Consider the following 21,393-nt stretch of genomic DNA (forward strand, 5'->3'; position numbering starts at 1 on the left):
TATTCACGTCTAATACTGTAAGAGATAATCGTCGCCATTTCAATAATGCTTTATTGCCATTCTTGAGAGGGAGCATTCAGATACGAACAAGGGCGCTGTGACCCCATGCCCTTTCCCCCTCATACCCTGAAGAGCAGATCCTCTTGCAAGCATAAAATTCTAATCGCTAGGGATGCTACTGGGTGACATGTCGTCAGTTTTTGTTTAGAACAGGCGAAAATCAATGCGCACGCGGATGTCATCCATCATTAAGCTATAGTGTGGCCTAAACTGGGGAAAACGTGTAGGGCAGCTACTTTGATCGTCAATTTAAACCTAACTCACAGTCAGTGCACTGTATTCATGTAATTATGGACACAGAAGTACACAGACCGAAAAAAACTATGGACACAACAAATTGATAACTTAAACTGTTCTTTATTACAAGTTCAAGACAATATGAATGGTGAACCGAAATGACAATCTTTATTTTATTTGACAGCAGAAATGTAAATATCACAACATCAACATGTTCATATTTGTATCAATCCACGTTTATACAAAACGTTTTGCTCATGCAAAATGGATAGTTGAGATATCATGAGGTGATTGTAGTGAAGTATAGCAATAACTTCACCATGGTGTATATATTGGGCAAGTTTGATCATGTTATAGTGCTTTTCTATGTCTTCAAACGTTTACAATCCGTGTTTCCAGGAAACCTTTAGCAGGATGGAAAAAGAACATTGAAATAGGCCAGATGTACATTTTCTACATATTATGAAGGAATCGCAAACGTTGAAACAGCTTAAACTGATTTGGCACTTACTTGAACGTTTTGCTGACAGACCAAAAAATAAAGGTTCACATAAACAGTAACAATATACAATCATATGTCAATGACTTCTTTCACACAATATCTCAGGTACTTGCAGGTATATCTTTGTCACCACACTACATTTGTCTTAACAGTGAAGCGAAAGAAATGCATAGTAACTTTTGCAGAGAACAGTGAATCAAGAAAGGCGATGATGGTTCATAAGACTTCTTGCCTACAATACATTTTGTTTTACATTCAGAGCACAACTCTCAGATTCCACCATTCATTCTACAATTACTATTCTATACCTTTTCAGACTAGCCTGGGTACCACGCGGATAGTAGTTCACTTCTGCTAATTAGAACAGCAGAGAAGCAATTCTACTAGTACAGATTGCTACCGGGATCTCTCCTAGGAGAATCAGCGATTCTACTGGATCGTGATCTCTACTGTGACATATATTGTATAATGAATGTCAGAGCTAGAAGCAACAGTATATAGTATATAATGAATCCCGGAGCGAATTTCTATCCGGATGGTACCCAGGCTATTTCCAGACTTGGTCTAAGAGAACAAAATCAGACAACATTGTAGCAAAGCAGCATAGGAAACCCATTAAAAAGACCAGAGTATGTAGCTGTTACGAATACAGCAACAAGTAATTTGGTTCAAGAAACAGCACGAAATGTATACAGTACAACTAATAGACTGGAATGTGCAAATTTATTACCTAAGCCTGGAAAAAGAAGGCAGCAGCAAAATCTTACGACTGGTACATTTTACTTTCATTAACACTGTCCCAAAATTATACTAAATCGTAGATAATAATAATAATATTGGGTGTATTTTGCAGCCAGTAGGTACCCAAAGTGTGGATAATGCGGTTAACTTTTTACCAGATGCAGAAAATATAGTTTCCATTAAGTTTTGATACTTCTCTGAAGACACCTAATCAAGTTACATTTCTGACACAATGTCTATCTTTGGGGGTGGGGTGCTGCAGTTACCGTATGATAAATAAATAATCAATGAATAAATATGCTGCAGTTTAAGTAACTATGGGGCAGTTACTGTCAGAGTTTTTTTTCAGTCATTTTTCAAACAATCTTCAAGAAAATATTCAGAAGAACAGCACTAAGTGATCAAAATTCACATGATTGCTAAGACAAACAAAATTGAATCTAAATGGCACCAGGGCTATATGGCGCAGTTACACACATGTAGACACAAATGGTGTATGCATACATGATAATGTACAACATGTTATGCACTGTAACTTTTAGCACTTGATATACATATTCAGGACACATTTTTGTGATAATATGTATAAAGTTCTATTGGTGTAAATTCTTAATATAAATAGTTATCTGCAACATATTCTGCATAGTGGTGTATGACCATACTCTGTGATACTCTCGGTACATCTTTACAAGATTGAACACTTCAAAGTGCCAATGTACCAGTACCTTTTTTGCTTAAAAAACTGGCTTTGGGTGGATACTTAAGTATTTGGTACAATAAGTCTAACAGCATCAACTGTAATCAAAATTTTCTGTGTGTTGTTATTGGAGGGTCTGACGAAAAATGTTTTGTGTCATGTTGACAATAAAGACGATGTCTTACATGTTTCACTGAGGCATAACTTTGAGCTATTTGCACATGAAAACACATAAGAGTGTTCCCTGGTAATCTAGACACTAGCACTTCAACAAAGTCAAACTTTGGGACAGCCCTTGTAGAAACTGTATGCACAAGTCAACATCATGCCCTAAGGGGTTGGGGTACGGATGAGATCATCTTAAAGATAGACAACAGTTGACAAAATCTCCACAATCTATCATATGTACATGAATGATGAACCAAACTTATATACATTTGTGCTTATTGACTACACCCTTAGGCAGCAAACGGTTAAAGGCTCAACATACATGTAAGGATGGAGGGAATTTGACAGGAGTGAAAGTCAAACCCCACCTCTTTCTCTTATCCCCTTTACACTGACAAGTATGCATATCAATCTTCTTTACATTAACATACACACAAGAAGGCAAGCTACCCAAGGCATGAGAAGTTTTTGGTACATTATTTTTGGTTCTTTTTTTAAGCAAATTTTTGCGTTTAAGACTATCAATCATCTTTAACATGTCCCTGTCCGATATCTTCCTGGATCTCAGATGCAACATCCTCAACAGCCTTCCCAACAGCATTGTCTCCTACTGCCTTCTCCTCCTCTGGAATCATGTCCTTGTTGCCGGCGGCAACAGTGTCAATCATTTCCTCCTCCTCTCGGACCATCTCATCTCTGTCACAGTCATTCTCATCATCTGTACAGCAAGAAAAATGATTCAAATTTTATGGCTGTTGTTTTCATTTCATGAATAGAGATTCTAAGGAATGTCAAAACTACCAACAAATATGCACAATGCTACTCTTGTTCGAACATTATTTGGTGCGATTGGACCTGAAAATGCATGCTAAAAACCGTGGTCATTGCAAGTTATAAACACACCATGCTAGCCTTAGTGCACAATGCTCTACTTTTTTACTGCCCATGCCGTTAATATTGGGGGAAACGTTATTGCAAGAGTCAAGAGGAAAACAGCACTCTAAACCTTCAGCATGCAGCAGTCAAAGCGGGGCTCCGGCCAGCTCAAAACTTTTTTCCATCATCCTAGTTCCAATCCAACTATACAGGGCAAACCTGAGATCCTGATTCAAATTCTGGATCATATTGATTGATACTAGAAAAGACATTTTTTCCTCCATCGAGTACAAATTTCTATCATTGTTCAATTTCCAGGCAGGTTGGACATGGTTTACTAGTATTCAAATTTTGGAAAACAATATTTAGCTTTAAGGTTTATGGAATGGTCTTAAATTTTTCTGTCAGATGCAGTAAAATTCTGTTAAATGACAGATGTTGGATAGGGCCCTAAGTAAAAGTCTACTATAGCTAAAACATGCTGTAATAACCTATATGATGAGGGTTACTGCCAAAATGTATCGAGATATGTCTTAAAACAAAATGAAAGGGAAACAGGAAACTACAATCCCCCTCTTCTAGAATGGAACAGCCTTATTTACAGATAGCAGCAGAGCAAGCATGATTCCATGCACAAAAATAAACAAAAATCTATACTTTTACCACAGTGCTGCCATAGTCTTGACTTCACCACCAGATTTAAGTAAACCCCTCACCCTTCCCGTCAGCGAACTTGGCTTCAGAATCGCTCTCCTTGTCATGAAGTACGAACTTTTGCTCCTCTCCGCTGTAGACGTCCTCACCGGAGGTTGACGAATGTGTCCGCGGCTCGTCTGGCAAGAGTTTGGGCGCGGTGGGACGGACTTTACGGGCTGGGTTCAGCGTGTAGCAGTAGGCACATCGAAACGCTTGGAAACAACAACACAGAATCTTGAGTACCAGGGTTGGACAAGTTTTCTAAACTTCAGTTGTCCTATCGGCCAAGTACATAAAAAATTTACTTGCCCGAACCAATTTTTCACTTGACCAGAATCCGGCACGATGGAATCCTGGCACGCTGGAATCAAAGGTGATCAAAAAACCCACCCACCCCTTTCATTTGCAACAGAGAAAGTGCTCTTGGCGCCTTTAAATGGTTTTCGTGGCACTTTTCATGATAGAAGGAACTTTTCCACTGATTAAAAACCATTGATGTAAGCCAGTTTATTTAGAAAACAAGAAAATTTTTGTTTGCCTTTGAAACATATGATACATTTTGACAACAGTCATTCCTCTTGATTGTAAGCTTTCAATGAAGCAATCAAATTATTCTAATCCTCAAAGAGACTTCTATTAGGATGAAATAGAACTCCAGGAAACTGCACAACAATGGCTGCATTTGCCTTGCAAAGCAAAAGTGGTATCCAAGTCCACATTCAGCGCATGCCCTTCCAATACTTCTACTACTATGGAATTCTAAAAGCACAAATCCAAAAACCTCCTTTATGAATATAACTTATAAGTTCATGAAAACTAACCACTGGCATGCTACTGCATGGCTCGAAATACCTTTTTCTGCATATCTGCACTGGTACAGGTAACGTTGAAAATCACCTGCACCAGACAAATTTTACCTGCACCACTCTGCATTTAGAAAGAATGGATCATACTAAAATTGTTGATGGACCATTGGTATTTTTTTCTTTTCTTTTCTTTTATACTTTATATGTGGTAACAGTCAATGCAGCTATTAAATAACAATCCACCTACACCATAGGACATTTATGTATAAAACCCAGTGCAGGTTAGGTGCAGGTAGACACCAAAAATACCTGCACACTTTCAATTATACCTGTACTAACCTGCATAGGCAGGTGGTCTTTCGATCCCTGTACTAAAAACTGGTAAATAAACCAACTATACATATACTGGCATACCTCTGTCTATTGACAGAACTTACTGATGAACTGCTGACAGATTAGGGCGAACCTGGTGCTCAGGCTGATGGGGCTATTTTTGGGGTTTACTGATGTAGATGAGACTACTGACAGAACTTACTGATGAACTCGAACTCCTCCTGAAGAGCCATGCCGTTGTGAGAGTGGCACTGCTGACAGATCAGCGCAAACCTGCTGATGGGGTTATTTGGGGGTTTACTGATGTAGATGAGACTACTGACAGAACTTACTGATGAACTCCAATTCCTCCTGCAGAGCCATGCCATCGTGAGAGTGGCACTGCTGACAGATCAGGGCAAACCTGCTGCTCGGGCTGATGAGGCTATTTGGGGGTTTACTGAGATGTAGATTAGACTACTGGCAGAACTTACTGATGAACTCGAACTCCTCCTGCAGAGCCATGCCGTTGTGAGAGTGGCACTGCTGACAGATCAGGGCAAACCTGCTGCTCGGGCTGATGAGGCTATTTGGGGGTTTACTGAGATGTAGATTAGACTACTGACAGAACTTACTGATGAACTCGAATTCCTCCTGCAGAGCCATGCCGTTGTGAGAGTGGCACTGCTGACAGATCAGGGCAAACCTGCTGCTCGGGCTGATGAGGCTATTTGGGGGTTTACTGAGATGTAGATGAGACTACTGACAGAACTTACTGATGAACTCGAATTCCTCCTGCAGAGCCATGCCGTTGTGAGAGTGGCACTGCTGACAGATCAGGGCAAACCTGCTGCTCGGACCCTCCCCTACCAGGTAGTCGACAACACGGTCAAACACTGTCCGCTCCCGTGGGAGGATGGGGCGCGCCAACGGTGGTCCGGGGGGACGACCTTGGGAGAAGAAGGGTTAAGTCATAATGAATTAGAAATAATTTTGATTCAGTTATTTCCATGGGGATTTGAGTTTTTGGTAGAGGGAGAAAGGAGGCTTTTTGGCTGTTTTAAGGTTGTGGTTGAAACGGTTCTGTAGAAAAGAAGTTGGAATTTTTTGTGGAGTGATCACATTGAAAACAGCAAAAATAACATGAAGGAGAACATTTCAAGATCTAGATTTATCATACATCAATGTACAATTTTGTTTTTAGCTTGAGATGCTTTTCTTATTTTAGCCTTCTTTTGGGTAAGGCAATGCTCAAAATCCTTTTCTCAGCCAGGTTGCTTATATTGCAAGGTTGCCCCACTTCCAAGATATTACTTTCTTCAAATCAGCTACTTATCAAAAACTTTTCTTCCAGTTACATGTGACTACATGTATTTACATGTATGTCTTATCAAGAAATAAATACAAAAGCAACTGCAAAATTTCAGGTTGTGCACTGTGCTACCTGCGTTAAGATTAGGTTGCAACAAGCAAAATGTGGTTGTATTTGCAAGTGTGCTTAAGCACTCGGGCAAGGACAAGAGTTGTACTACCAAAACTGATGATTAACTTAACAAGATATGTTGTCATAACTAACTACCTCCTTACAAAACAAAAGTATCAAAATATCATTATAATGCATACGGAATGCCTAAAATCACCTACATATAGTAAGTAAGTAATAGTAAAAAAAAGCCTGCGCTTTCTATGTAATCTGCTATGAGCACTTTTGAATCATTGGAGACTGCATCAGAACATTCTTGAAAATTTAAAATAAAGTGTAAAATTTTGACACCTTTTTCAGTTTTGGGTCAACAGTTGTAATCTAATTTGTGATAAACAACGGCAATATAACATACAATGCAAGGATAACAAATATAGTAAACAGCTGCTACAAATGCCAATATACACACATTATGGTTAGTGCACTAACTGACTAAGTACCAGAATACCACAGAGCCTTTGAGTAGGTAGTGTGTCAAAATCCATCTATCACTTCTTCTGAGCGTGTATTTCTTCCCAGTCTAAATTGGCATTTTTACCTTCCTTCCTTTTCTCAGTAATTAATTGAGAAAGAATGGAGTTATAACGAAATAGCTGTCTCCCTGTAATGTACATGGCATCCTGTGTGTGGGGGCTTACTGGCGCAAGTAAAACACTAAACTATAATCTACATGTATAATAAGTGCAGTCTCTCTCTCTCTGTAAAACAAGTAAAACACTAATCTACGATGAGTGCAAACTGTCTACCTGTGAGGTGCATGGCATGCTGTACTGTGTGCATTGGCTTACTGGGGACTCCAGCGGGCCACGGGGTTCCGGCATGCCACTCCGGCGGGCCGCGGGACGGGGTCCGAGGGGAGACTACGCCACCATGCAGCACAAGGGTTAATTGCAGCACACCACACGTTATACAAACCAACCAATCACTACTCCATGCACTATCAGGATCAGCAATTTAATCATGCATTTGATTGGACAACTGAGCTTGTATGCTAAATTTTGTACATGCAACTCAGTTACTGCCAATCAAGATTAAGATTTAATATCTATGAGCAATTCCAAAAACATGTAAAGCAACAATAAATTCCTTTTTTTACATTTTGGCACAAAGTAGCATTTTGGCACAACGTACGTTAACAATGCTGAAGAAAGCAGGACATATACATTGTATTCTGCAGATGCTGTATAGCATGTAACTGTAGCAGTAACTCAGGCCACAAAATGCTTTTCAAACCTTCACAAAGCTTCAAGCTTAGAATTTACATACAAACAATTAAAGATCACACAATGATTCAATTGGTAGTTTGACTGTAGAGATAAACACTCTTTTTGGGGAAAGGGGACAAGGCTGAAATTAGGGCTGCGTACCCAGGGCTCTAGCCAGCTCGATTTTTTTTCCGTCAGCCAATTCCCATTGTCGCGAAAATCGTGAAAACACTCTTCCATGAGTTAGAAAGACTGAACTGAGACCTTGAAAAACGGGTTTTTAATGAGATTATTGTATGCTAAAGGGCGACGACTCACTTCGTCAACAATAATAACAATAGCAAAACGAACAGTGTGTGGCTTTTACGGCCATGGACGGCGTCCCCAAGCCGCCTGTAGCTTCCACCAAGGATTTTTGTCCGTCAAGGTTGACGGATTGGTTTTAAAATTTTTCCGTCACACGCAGCAAATTTCCGTCAATTGACAGAAAAACGGACGCTGGCTAGAGCCCTGTGTGTACCTAAACTCTGGACTTGGTATATGTACCTGTAAAATAGTTTAGGTACAGATCAGGACCTGAACATACAATTGTACCAGTACATGTACCTCAACAAACTAAAACCCAAATGGATATCATATTTTAGACTAAAGACAAAAAATATGTCAGAGATGACAATTTTGACACTTTTAAAGTTTGTTTTAAGGATTAGAATATGTAAATCTTCATACAAAACTGCAAATTTATCACTTAAAAGACATTTGGGAACATGCATCACTTACAGATAATCAACCCAAATCGTTATCATAAGGTACAATTCCAGGTCCAAACCTGAAAATTGTTTAGGTACACAGCCCTATAGCTAGCTGAGATGTAAAAATGATATGATCTAAAAGTGATGAAACCAAAATCAGTTATGATTTGTTGTTGAACTCATGGCAAATGAAATGCTATGTGATTAATTAGTGAAATGATGATCACAATCATTGATCAGTGCTTATTGATATATGCATGTGTGATGATTGGTGACATTGTTAGTTTCTGTTAACTTAGTTCTGCATGAATTGTTGGAAACACAGAGGGGTGATTGGGTGAACATTCTTTCATATATAACTCTTCATATGGTCAAAGGTATGAAGAACTATATATTTGAGTACAATTCAGCTACAGAATCTGACATTCAAGATAATAGTCTATGGAAATAAATGACTTTCAGAAAAACGGGTAATTTCTGTTTGGTAGGAATGTTGGTATCATCTGAAATGTATCCTGTGTTTGAATTACTGGGCTTGAAATACTGGGTGTACATGCACCTTTGTGCACCCAAAGTTTACACCTAAAAAGTCCAAAAGCAACCTAAGTGTAAGTCAGATGTGGTTTGGTGGCAAAAATGTGAAAAATGATCTTGAATGAATGTTGAATGAAAAGCTAATCTTTCTCTGGTCATGACAGACGCTTATTGTAAAGTATGTACAAGTTTAATGTAAAAGGCCATTGGTAAGCTTTGGAAACTTTGGTCAACTAGTCATTGCACTTGTCGGAAAGAGCTCACTGATAGGGAATTTTACCCCTATATATACTAGTAATGACTACCAGTGGACCAAACTCCAAAGTTCACAACCCAACCTTAGAACTGTGAGCCTTCTCAGTGTTTGGTGATTGACAACAGCCAGAGCGGTTCAAAACCTACAGTACCTTGGCCGCACCTGGGGCAATTACTGTCGTATTGAGGTCACCTGAGTGGCGCCAAATGGCAGCTCGCTCCAGACACTTGCGACAGTCGTATTGAGGTCACCTGAGTGACGCCGAATGGCAGCTCGCTCCAGACCCTTGCGATTTAGCCCCGCCTATTGTAAGCTCCTTGCAATTCAGCCCCTGGCTGCAAAGAGTGAGTAGTCGGCCCAACCAGTAACAATAACAATTTGAACTCCAAACCTCTTGGTCCAGAGGTTGGGACACAAAACCACCAAACTACACTGGTTCCCACAATGATGAGGGTTTAAATGTACACTCCTCTGTGTATCCACATACATGACATGCAGGATTAATATTGCAGTGGACACCTGATGTCCAGATGACGCACCTATAGACGGTGTGGCGGGCACGAGGTTCCCGGGGGGTCGTGGGGGCGCAGGGGTGCCCTGGGGAGGAGTCTCCACTCTCGTAGGGGCCACCGCCAAGCGAGGGATGTTGGGCTGGGCTGGTGGCGCCGGCGTTCGCCGCTGACGCAACTCTGTAAAACGGACAAACACGGTAATATAACAGTTGGGTGCGATTCTGTACCATGTAAAGTACTGAGTGTATCATCAAGGGTGCTACATCCGTTCACCATCTGAGAAAATAACTGAAGACAGCCACACTAAGTGCAAATGGCCTTCCTTAGAACCCATCCACCGATAGAACCTTGTATGTAGAATGCCTTGTCCCTGCATACTTAGTATGTATCTGGTAAATATAGTATTAGTGATGTGTAGCTGAACCAACATGTTTCAAGTATTGGGTTTTCAGAGGAAGTAATCAAGAAAATCAGATATGTTTGGCCTGACAACTAGGCTGGGCTATGGCAGGTTTTGGACATTTTTAAAGACATTTTTGTCATGCTCCTATTTTTCAAATGTTAACCTAAAGAAAACCTGACAAATAGAAAATATGACAAAAATGCCTTAAAAAACTGACCTGAGTCTAACCTCTTCCTAGAGAGTAGACAACTACCACTTATTAGGAAAAGCAGGGAAAACACCTCCTGAGTTAGTCACCAGTGGTACATGACACCTTGTCATACCTTTATGTCTGTGTAGGTGGTTTCTGTTGGATTTGGACACTGGTTTGTCTGCCCTTTCACTTCTCTCTGCTACGATGTACAAAATTTTATCTATTTTATCATAACATCAGGCTATGGTATGAAAACATCTATTTATGTGGAAAGGTCCATTTATCTTAGGTGCTTTTAGGTTATGGTATAAAATCCTAACATGCTGATTGAGTGTTTTTTCTTAACAACAGAATAATCATCTTTTGGTATATACTAGGGGTCGGTACCAGTACAGAAAATTCAGGTACATGTATGGTCCAGGTCCAGGTCTGGGCCTGAACTTGGACCTTATTGTCTGTGAAAACTTGGAGACTGGGTAATACTCAAACAATTGTCCATTTTGCTATAAAGGAATCTGTTTGATGGAGTATCCGACTTCCACTGGCATTTCAAAATTCTATCTTCATGTAAACAAGATTAATAAAATGCCTTTGTTAACTTAGACCAAGTCTGACTGTAGAAACTTGGTATGAATGCCCTAGTATGAATAGTTAGAGTTTCAAGCAATAAGAAACAGTTTTGTAAGTAAAGCTCTTCAAATGCAACCATTTGACTACAGTACTACCATTGAAAATTTGATTCTATTGTGCTGGAACAAAGTTTTAGTTCTGTACCAAAATTTAAACCAAGTGTTGCCCTACCTTGTCCAGGAGGTAAGGGGGTGGGAACAGGTGGTCCTGGCTGTCTTCTGGGGCTGCCCGGTGGGGTCTCAGGAGTTGCCTGCGGAAAACAATGAAGGCACTAGAAAATAAAGCGCAAGACACATTGCTACCAATATAGCTTGGAACCTAACAGACTAGTCTGTGACAGTGGGCAGGGGAACTACTGTACCAGATACACTCTTCATTTCTCCAACTATCTGGTTCATTCCTTTTCGCACGCACGTGCGCACACACACACACACACACACGTTCATTATTTCATTCATTTATTAACACACTTATTCAGACCTCAAGCACTGATTGTACATTGAGAGAAACTGTTTTACCTCCTCTTTACTTGGTCCAAATCTCTCCAGAATTTCCTTGGCTGCCTTGTATGTCTCATGCTCCATCACATCTTCTAGCTGTGAAGACATTGGGTAATATCATTAGTACATTAGAAGCATCTATTTACAGAGGAAAGGCTGACACAAAAGTCACTGCAAACAGTTCTATATTTACAGGAAGAAATGAAGGATTATACAAAATGTACTTACAATGCCCTTCTTCTTTTCTCTCAGGTCTTCAAGCTGACTTTCTATAAAGAAAAGGCATTATCAGCATCATATTGTGGTTTTAAAATTGTCTGTGTACATTAACAAACGTTTCACAAAATATTGCTGTCATGTACCTTTTAAACATGTAATGTTAGTGTGTTTATTATCAAATGGAACATTGTTTTAACACTTTTGAATTAACTATCCTTTTAAACTTAAGTAGCCATTTGGTCACCAACTCTCTATTGGTTACATTAAGGCAACAGGAAGAAGCTTAAACAAGAATTCCTTACTTCTTTTTAGTTCAGAGGTCAGGTAAAAGATTATTTACTAAATTACTGAAAGAGATTGCACATACAATGAATATACTTCATATTTGCCATATATCAAAAATTACCTTTCTTTGTGATTCTTCTTACAAAGTACCAATGGAGTAGCTTCTTAACGGTCCATATTCTGAAAAAAAAATCCAGGAAATACATTTTTAAAAGTTTCATGTCATTTTTGGGACAGATGGGGTAAAATATTTGTCCTAACCACAAAATTTTTCACAATATAAGATCAAATAACAAAATGTTATAACTAGTGTTATGCACCGAAAGATGTAGTAATTTAACATAGTGTAGACTGATCCCATAGTCCCTTAAGAGATAAAAGAGAGCAAAAATATAAAAACATAATTAATACAAATATTTGGTCAAATCAAATCAAAAATTTGGTGGACATGCAGCAATTATCTTATTGGTTGATTTGCTAACTGCCATGCTATCATTGGATGAACTGCTGATCTTTTGTTTGCCACATTGACCTCATTTTCGATCTATCATGGCCGCTGTATGAGAAATGTGTACGTCTGCCATACTCACAGCAGTGGGAACATGAGCAGAGGTAGTGATCGGAGGACTCGTTCCTCCCACCCCTCGGGGAAGAAGAGGAAGTAGAACATGACAGCAGCAGCTATGTACAGCACGATGGAGTAGATCAGCAGCCCCCCCACATAACGTCTCTGTAGCTCCTCGTTGTGACGCTTGAACTGCTCTAAGCTCTGGATTTCCTGAAACAAAAATATTACAAAGTTATAGTCCTTCCCGCGCCTGATGGCGCATAGGGCACCGCCCATCTCCGTTTCAGTAGCTCTTGGGCCACACAACGCAATCACTACAGCAGGGGGCTAGTCCACTGGAAGTGGTGTGTGTTCAACGTCCATGCTCTTTCCCGAATGCTGAGTGTTAAGCAGAGAAAGCAGCATGTACCATTTTTAAAGTCTTTAGTATGACTCGGCCGGGGATCGAACTCACGACCTACGGCATGCAAGGCGAACACTCTACCCACACAGTCATTGCACCGGTTGGTTACAAAAAGAAAGTTTATTTGCAAGTTCATTCATTTATTTATTAATCTCTAGACAAGTGGGTAGCCCCTTAAACTTATTGGGACTTGATTTCCAAGGGGGCCCCTATACATGAACAACAAAACAAAACATGTTACATTCAGTAAGAGCAAAAAGACAACCAATGGACAACATACAGTACTCTCATGTCCCTAATAAACGTACCGGGACGTTTATTTTTTTCAGCCTCACAATCCACCCGGTACGTTCTTATTTTGGACGGTACGTTTATTTTTTTTTCTGAAAATTGGGGATTTGCTTAGCCAGGACCCTCAAAGAATTGAATTTTGGGGGGTTTTCTGCCCATATTTCCGCGGTATTTTTGCTCAAAATTCCGTATTTTTCGGGCGAAACAGCGCGGATTTCCTTGAGCGTGTACGCGTACGCGGTACACTTTCGGTGATTTCGGTCGATCTCACTATGACGCTACGAAGTAAATATTGTTCTTGGGGGAAAATAAAACACCACACTGACGTTTTGGAATACAATTTTTACATAAATAACTTTTAGTTTTAATTTAGTAGTAGTTTACAGTCTCTGTTTACATCGTAAACCAGCACCTTGCACGAGGAATTTCCCGCCGGTCTTGTGGTTCCATGCGCTTTCGGCAGCGAGGCGGAAGAGTGATTCGTTCACATAATAAATGCTGGACGTAAAAATAACAACTATAACTTCGTTTCCCTTGTGATATGAGGTTTGACGCCGCAAATTCTCCCAAACGACAGGAATTCGTCGGTAAAAACAGCAAGTTCATAATTCACAACTTTCCTTTCTAGATGCATGTGCCATTATGCCGAGATGGTCACGTCGAAATAAAACTTTCTTAACGTAGGCTTATTTCTTTGATAAAAATCAACCTTAGTCTAGTTTTCACATAACTAACTTTTATTTAATAGATTTTAATCGTTTTTATACCGTAATCACTGTATTTTATGCTACACATCAGAAATCTTGTTGCGATATTTTACCTTGGTAAAAGTGGAGCCGTCCACTGACCCCTAGTGACCTTGTTTACAGCTGCTGCGACGCCATGTTCGAGAAAAACCGAAAGACGCAGATTTCCATTTTTGGCCCGCGGAATACGAAAATGGGGACAGCTTACATGCATTTCAAGAACCTAAAACATCAGATACATGAACGGACGGTCTATTTGTAAAATCTGCCCATATAGCCTTCCAGTCTGCACAGAAATGACGATGTAGAGAAGGGTAGAAGTGCAAAGAGTATGAGATGAGAAAAAAAAACGCCACGTGAATTCAACAACACTTCGCATAAAATCACATAATTTTGTATAATGTTTCCTTTATTCAATGTCTCCTTCGTAAAGAGTCCAAGTTGAACCGACATCTTGCTGATGTAGTACAGAAAAAAAAAACGTGATCCCCTCTTGGATAATTTACTATTTAGCGCAGCGTAACGCGGCCGGCCACGCGCCCGTGACGGCAGTGTTGGCATAGCGGCCGGACTGAAAATCGTCTGGCCGCGACCGCATTCGACAGGTGACCGCTATAGACTAATTTCTTAATGCTTAGGTCAACTGGAAAAATCCAAGGGACCGACGAAAACTGACCGCATGGCCAGTTACGTGGCCCCTCAGTTACGTGGCCCATATACTCAAGTGACCCTAAGGCAGGTTTCACTGCGAATTTCAACTTACCTTTTATTAAAAAATTGAGAAAACATCATGATTCGAACAAGATATCTATAGTTCTTCAGCTCATCATTTATAGAACTAACTGATGTGGTTCTTAGGCATAAATGAATAAAAAGACCTACCTGCTTATCATCTCCTTTTCTTTGGACAGAAGTAGCATGTTCACAGTTAAATACATGTCAATTTGGTAATTTTCCGGGGGGTAAGTTTATTCCGGGGGGTACGTTTATTAGATATTGACGATTTGTCCGGGGGGTATGTTTATTCCGGAAGGTATGTTTATTAGGGACATGAGAGTACATACAAGTAAATGGAGGCGTCATGAACAAATTCAGTGGTCAAAGGTCAAACCAAAAAACGTCAACAGTGGCGGTCAGAGGTAAATGCTTGTGGGCTAATTTCAATTAGCAAGTACAAAACAAGATAGGGCAGATGCTTGTAAGTTGTAACAGTAAACTGTGATAAATATCATTGTACAAAACAAAGAGACTACATGAGTAGTAGTGTTGACTATATCGACTATATATATACTATAGGTAATATTACACAATAAATTTGTCTTTGGTTTATTGATTCCATTCAAGAGCTACAATCAAATTGATGTCAAGCATTGTGAAATTTGAACAATGTAATAACATGTTATTGTCACATTGTTTACATATATTTGAAATAGAAATAAATGAAAAATTATAATAAAGTAGTAATTTTCAATTGATATCAAATTTTGTTGTTTGTATCCTTAAGTGCAATATTACAATTGATTTGTAGTAAAGAAATATCAATAGTTGAAAACTGTAGCACATGTAGTTTTGAATTTGAATCAATATACTTATATAGCTATTGATTTAAATTTTACTGTCCTTAATTCACCCCATCCCAACTTAGACCAATCATTCTATAGATAGCTTATTTCAAAAACAGAAGGATCATATGTTGTGTTTACATAACCTCTCAGTAACATCAACAACCCCCCTTTAGCACTATGGTGCCTGGATTAGATTATGGTCTTTAATATTTCCTTACAGCCAGAAGAGCAACAGTATAATTCTATTACTGGAGGTCCTGTGTTTGAGGAGTGCATGATGTAGAAGAACCTTGTGCACATAAAAGATCCCATCACACTTATGGAAAAGAGCACAAGTAGAGGTGCTCCCCCATGTGAGTGGATCAAATAAATGTCTGGTTATACAGCATGTACTGACAGTTACGTCAATGCCATGAGGTTGTTTACTCGGTATGCATTACAAGCAAAACAAAAAAACACAATAATAATAATAATAATAATTCATTATAATTGTATACCTGGTACTGTAAATCTATTCATTTTTCTTGCCAAGCTTAAGGGTTAAGCAGTTCAATTCGCAGTTAGAACAATTATGTAAAAGGGTGTCAATCAAACAAATCAAAACTAAGACAAAGTAAGAGTAAATGTATTCTGGTTTGGAATATAGATTGCCATCTAGTTGGCGGCCATATGCATTGTTTTGATTTTCATTTGCATTATATGTTTTTTTTACAATAACTATAAGATGACATGGAAGGTTTGCATATATACATTTTCGACTGTGGAATCTAATGTCATCTAATACCTAGTCTAGACTCTACTTCTAAGACTACTACTGTAAATTCTCTTATACTTTTGCAAGGAAGTTAGATGTTTTGCAGTAAAAGAGGAAGGCGTTTTTGTGGTGTTTTAAATTTGCAATTGAAACAATTCTGTACATTGGACAGGCATATTTGCAGGGTTATGAATTTGAAATGGAGAGCTTGCCACAAAAGAAAACCACTGCAAACATTTCAAAATTTGTGGCAGCAAGTGTCTACAGCTGCGACCTACATTACACAGATAGCACAAGGTCTTAACAGCTTTGGCCTTCTTATCATAGTCTTAAGTAAACTTCTGAACAGGAATTTAGGTCAAGACATGCAGACTGCACAAATGGTGGAATGTTCGACCTGCAGCTACAAAAGCAGCCTTGTTACTGCCATCAAGTAATTTGACAGTGTCTTTTTTGTACATTGTAGAGGAAAAGATTGCATTATTTTTCATATTTGGCATATCTTTTCTTAGCATGCAAGTATATTTCACATCAAGCTGTCTTAAGTATATGATTCTAGTACTTTAATTTAAAAACATGCATAAAGATAAACTGGAAGACATTTTGTTTTCATCATCATCATCATCATAGATTGTATGAGATGAATTACAAAATTTTGCTGACAATGAATTAAATGGCAAAATAATAAACATTTTGTTACATGGATATTATTGCCAAAATCATGAAAATGTAGGTAATTTACATCAGATAGTAGACTGTCACAAAAATATTTACTTGTGGGGTTACCATTTTATCAAGTTCTAGAAATTGTTTTTAATATAACAATTTTTTTATGTTGACAATTAAAAAAAATCAATAATATACTATGATACATACCTTATCAAGCCCTTCTAGCACCTCTACTGTAGTTTGCTTTTTCTATGGAAGAAAAAAAAAGATCATGACAACTTGCTATTTATACATCTCTCTCTCTATATATATATACAAAACAACAAATTCAATGTTCTACTATATTTTAATGTTATGAAGTCCAGGAAGATCAGTGTCACGCCACGATAAAGACTCAAATGTAGACTTTTTACACAAAATAATTGTATTGGTAATATAAATTTGGTATCAAGATATGAAATTTAAAATGACTGATATCAAAATATGTTTTTGCTACAGCAGCAAAACTGGGTTACGTTTTGAAACATTTAAACAGATATTTCAATCAGAACATACAAAGTTAATAATGTGGTTTCGACTACAAACATGCCCAAATTTATTTTTAATGGCACAATTTGTCATATTACAAAGCAAAAATATGATACAAAATTTTCTGAAACAAATTATTTTTCCAAAGAAAGTTCCGTTCTGTAGCATTTCAGTGCTGTGACATCGCACAAGAAGGTACGGACTTACTTTAAAGCGTGCTAGCACTGCTCCCATTTTGTTGCTTCTGTACAGGCAAGTTTGGGCACGAAATGAGACGAAATATGTCAGGAAAAGCGTGAAATGTGAGCGGAGACACTACAACCGTTTCAGTTCGTCCGCCATTTTCTGAAGACTGGGTCATTACGCACGCGCAGGAGGGAGGACATACGTGGCGCAAATCGACGGACTGTCGTAAAAAAATTAATCTCCAAGCAGATGTTGGGAGAGGCTAACTCGTTACGTTTTCCTATACATCTGCCATCATACATAGAACAGGGCAGTCAAGAAAACGTTGCAATTTAGCCCCCTAACATCAGCCACAAAAGCGCAAATCGACTGACTGTTGTAAAAATTAATCCAAGCTGATGTTGGGAGAGGCTAAATCGTTACGTTTACCTTAGAAGCTGGCATCATACATAGAACAGGGCAGTCAAGACAGCCCCCAACATCTTCTTGGAGTGTTAAGTGCAAAACGTCACACTGTCGTCTCTCACAACTAGGCATAACTAACGTTTTAGCAAGGGATGGGCACAGAAAGGAAGGAATGAATGGAGTGAATGAATGCATCATGAAGGAAGGAAGGAAGGAAGGAAGGAAGGAAGGAAGGAAGGAAGGAAGGAAGGAAGGAAGGAAGGAAGGAAGGAAGGAAGGAAGGAAGGAAGGAAGGAAGATAATAATGGAAGGAAGGATCGAAGAATGGAATAAAGTAAAGAAGAACGAAAGAAAGATCCTGTTAACAGTAAAATTGTTTCTACTACTGACAGGATGATCCTGTCAATAGCCACTTCCTATGTCAACTATCGCGTGGGGCAAATCTTTTTTATTTTCATATTCAGACTCGGTGATGTTATCCATAAAACTTCCTTGCTGTGGCCTAAGTTGATTTAAGGCGACCTCCACCATTCATATATGATATAGAAAAATAAGGAATTATTATTCATTGAGAAACTAGCAATAAAACAATACATTAACTTTTTTTCAAATCTTGTTTCCAAAAGTATGGTCCCTGGATGATATCTGCTACAGCTGCCTATGTCGACAGCGCCTCTCAGCAGAAAAGAAATGTACTGCAGTGTGTGTTAAGAAACTGCACCTCGCCCACAAACGCGAAGATAAGGCTGCAGTATTCAATTGACAAAAGTTTTCTCTTTAACTACGTTTATCTTTGTATATACTTAGTATATATAAGCGGTGTTTCTTTCACTCACCGAAGTCTATCGATGACAAACATTTTCTATCAAGGAAGGAAAATTTGGATGAACATTTCGTTTCCCCCTTTCAGTTCCTTCTACTTTGGGTTAAATTTTCCCAAATACATTTATATATTTTTTTAAAAAATTCAGCTCACGAGTATAACAATGAATTTCCTATATCCGAGGTAATACAATGAAGTGGTAATGAATGTAAATGTGCAAGCTTACTGCAATACCACTATGACCGACAGGAGACGCCATTTCACCTAGGCCTGTTTCAACGTCAATTCAAAACATCCATACTGCTTTGAGGTTAGAGAAGGAAGGTATCGCCAGGGTGTGGAGCGAAATCAGCATAAACCTACAAAGCCAGTTTAAAACGCCACGCTGTGGATGACTTTATAACTGCAGCTTCAGTTGTTTGGCAAATCTGAACAGTACGTACCGTGATTCATAAAACTGTGTAATAGACATATGTACCTGTGATGGCCTTGTTGCGAATCGGCACTTGCCAAGACAGTGTCACTGACCGGTGACTGAAGGTCTCATAGCCACACGTGGAATGATCAGCCTAGTATCTACTTTTTATTGTGCTTTGAATGTATCGGCAGTATTTTTATCACGTATATTGTGCGTGCATTGTATGATATCAATCGAAACACTACATCGAAGTACAGGTCTTCATATTTAAACCTATAGGCACAGGCAATATGTACAGTTATCTGAAAAACAGTAAAATCATCTGGTGCGTATGGTAAAAGTCAAGTATGATAACTGCATAACTGTAATATATGTTTTATGACAAAAGCACTTTTAACCAAAACCACAATAGAATAATTGTCACTTAGACTACTATTTCATCGCGGATTAAAAAAAAACAAAAACAATTCCAAATCAAAACAATGACTTTCACTTAGCAGAAAAAGTTGAAGTATTATCGTACGCTGTTCATCCGTTAAACTTTACTTGCTGGCAATTTCCCTTTCAATAAAGGTTGATTTGAAAGAAATCGTTGACGACAAGTCCACCCATCGACAGTTTAACCAAAATGGGCGACCGCTCCATGATAGACCCATTTAGACGTTGATTGAAAATAATAGTAATTTGATTGTTGACTTTTGAGCAATTTACCGACGACTGTCAGGCGCTGAGTAACCGTTGAACAGGTAATAATCTGCAGACCGGTCCTCTACAGCGTGAATAATTTAGCGGAGAGAACAGTGAATATCTCTCAGGCACGCGAGCAAGTTAGAGGCACTGATCTCCCCCTCATTGTTCGGAGTACACATAATTGCGTTGTTATGCCCTGCCCACACAAAGCCGCGTAAAATCGCGTGAGATCTGGTTGTTCTTTCCCAGCCAGGCGGGTTAACACCGACATTTTGCAAATAAATCGTGACATCCCAAAGAACGGGTGGCTTTTTGCATGTAATTCTTTCCTCGATAAGCGAGGACAATGGTAATGCGGGTTCCCTTTGTCTCCGTCCAATTAAGATGACACCGTGTGTTTTTACTGGGGGGAATACGGGATGATAGGCCATTACGTACCAGGCTGACTCCTTAATGTTGCCTTAAAACGGCAGACTGTCGTAAAACTTTGTGACATGGCTGTACGGCACCGAATGGGGAAAACTAACGGTGCCATGGCCGTGCAATATTTTCTTGCCTCGCTTGAAATAAACGGGGTAGTTAATGTCCTGATATCTAAAAAAGACTACAACTGCGTCAAATGTCTGAAAATCAGATGTCACTGGCTTGTAGAAAATGGATTTCAAGTTCTGGTTATTCATAAAGACCTTAAGGTTTATATTCTTGATTTTATTGACTACAAACCATCACATTGCATTGGCCCACTAGAACTGACTTGAGGTAAAGTATTTATATTCAAGTCGTCATGGTCCAACAAGCATATAGTGCTTAGCGTAGGTAGAAATAGAGACATTTCTTTAGTTGAATCCTTATCAAAAAAGAATGTATAGTTTCAAAACGCCTTGTATAAAGAAGAAGCGAATTATTGCATGATATGTGAAACTAGTTTGACGTTAAGCAGTCAAATAAGCGTAAATTTACATGAGTTCGAAATCCAATAAATGCTGATTTCGACAAAAGTTTCTGTTGAAAGCAAACCCGAAATTTCCTTTTCTTTCCTCATCTGGTTTAACACTGCTTTTTGCCTGTGCAGTATGCAAACTAGATATGAACTCCTGTTTTTGTATGCTTCTTGTTAGAATTAAGAAAAACAGAAGATGATGACTGATTGTTGACTTTAGTACTGGCTGTAGAATGTGATTTGAAGCAAATGGAAAAAAAACAGAGTGGGCTTTATGCCCCCCTCACATTAGGCGCGATTCGATCGAACGACGAGTCTGCGAGCTCTGAATTACGAGGAG

The 21,393-nt window shown here is 38.9% G+C and overlaps 1 protein-coding gene across 5 annotated transcripts; it reads right to left on the reverse strand.

The window, feature by feature from the left end:
- Positions 1-397: 397 nt before the first annotated feature.
- LOC118403174 (endoplasmic reticulum junction formation protein lunapark-B-like) lies at positions 398-17,980 on the reverse strand. 5 transcript variants are annotated; one of them, XM_035801725.1, is made up of 13 exons: positions 17,799-17,980; positions 17,271-17,312; positions 12,658-12,845; positions 12,189-12,247; positions 11,792-11,832; positions 11,582-11,659; positions 11,235-11,313; positions 9,865-10,014; positions 7,325-7,438; positions 5,943-6,045; positions 5,731-5,801; positions 3,998-4,189; positions 398-3,123 (listed from the first exon to the last, which is right to left on the reverse strand). In XM_035801725.1, the coding sequence occupies exons 1-13, from the start codon at positions 17,823-17,825 to the stop codon at positions 2,927-2,929; spliced, it is 1,341 nt and encodes a 446-aa protein (XP_035657618.1). In that variant the 5' UTR covers positions 17,826-17,980; the 3' UTR covers positions 398-2,926. The 5 variants fall into 5 exon arrangements, with proteins under 5 accessions (XP_035657618.1, XP_035657617.1, XP_035657619.1 ...); XM_035801724.1 differs by lacking the exon at positions 5,731-5,801 and having other exon boundaries at positions 5,872-6,045; XM_035801726.1 differs by lacking the exon at positions 5,731-5,801 and having other exon boundaries at positions 5,872-6,045; positions 7,367-7,438; positions 17,799-17,979.
- Between the last annotated feature and the right edge of the window lie 3,413 nt (positions 17,981-21,393).

Source organism: Branchiostoma floridae, chromosome 16 (assembly GCF_000003815.2).
Source record: "Branchiostoma floridae strain S238N-H82 chromosome 16, Bfl_VNyyK, whole genome shotgun sequence".
In the NCBI taxonomy this organism is placed as follows: Eukaryota; Metazoa; Chordata; class Leptocardii; order Amphioxiformes; family Branchiostomatidae; genus Branchiostoma; species Branchiostoma floridae.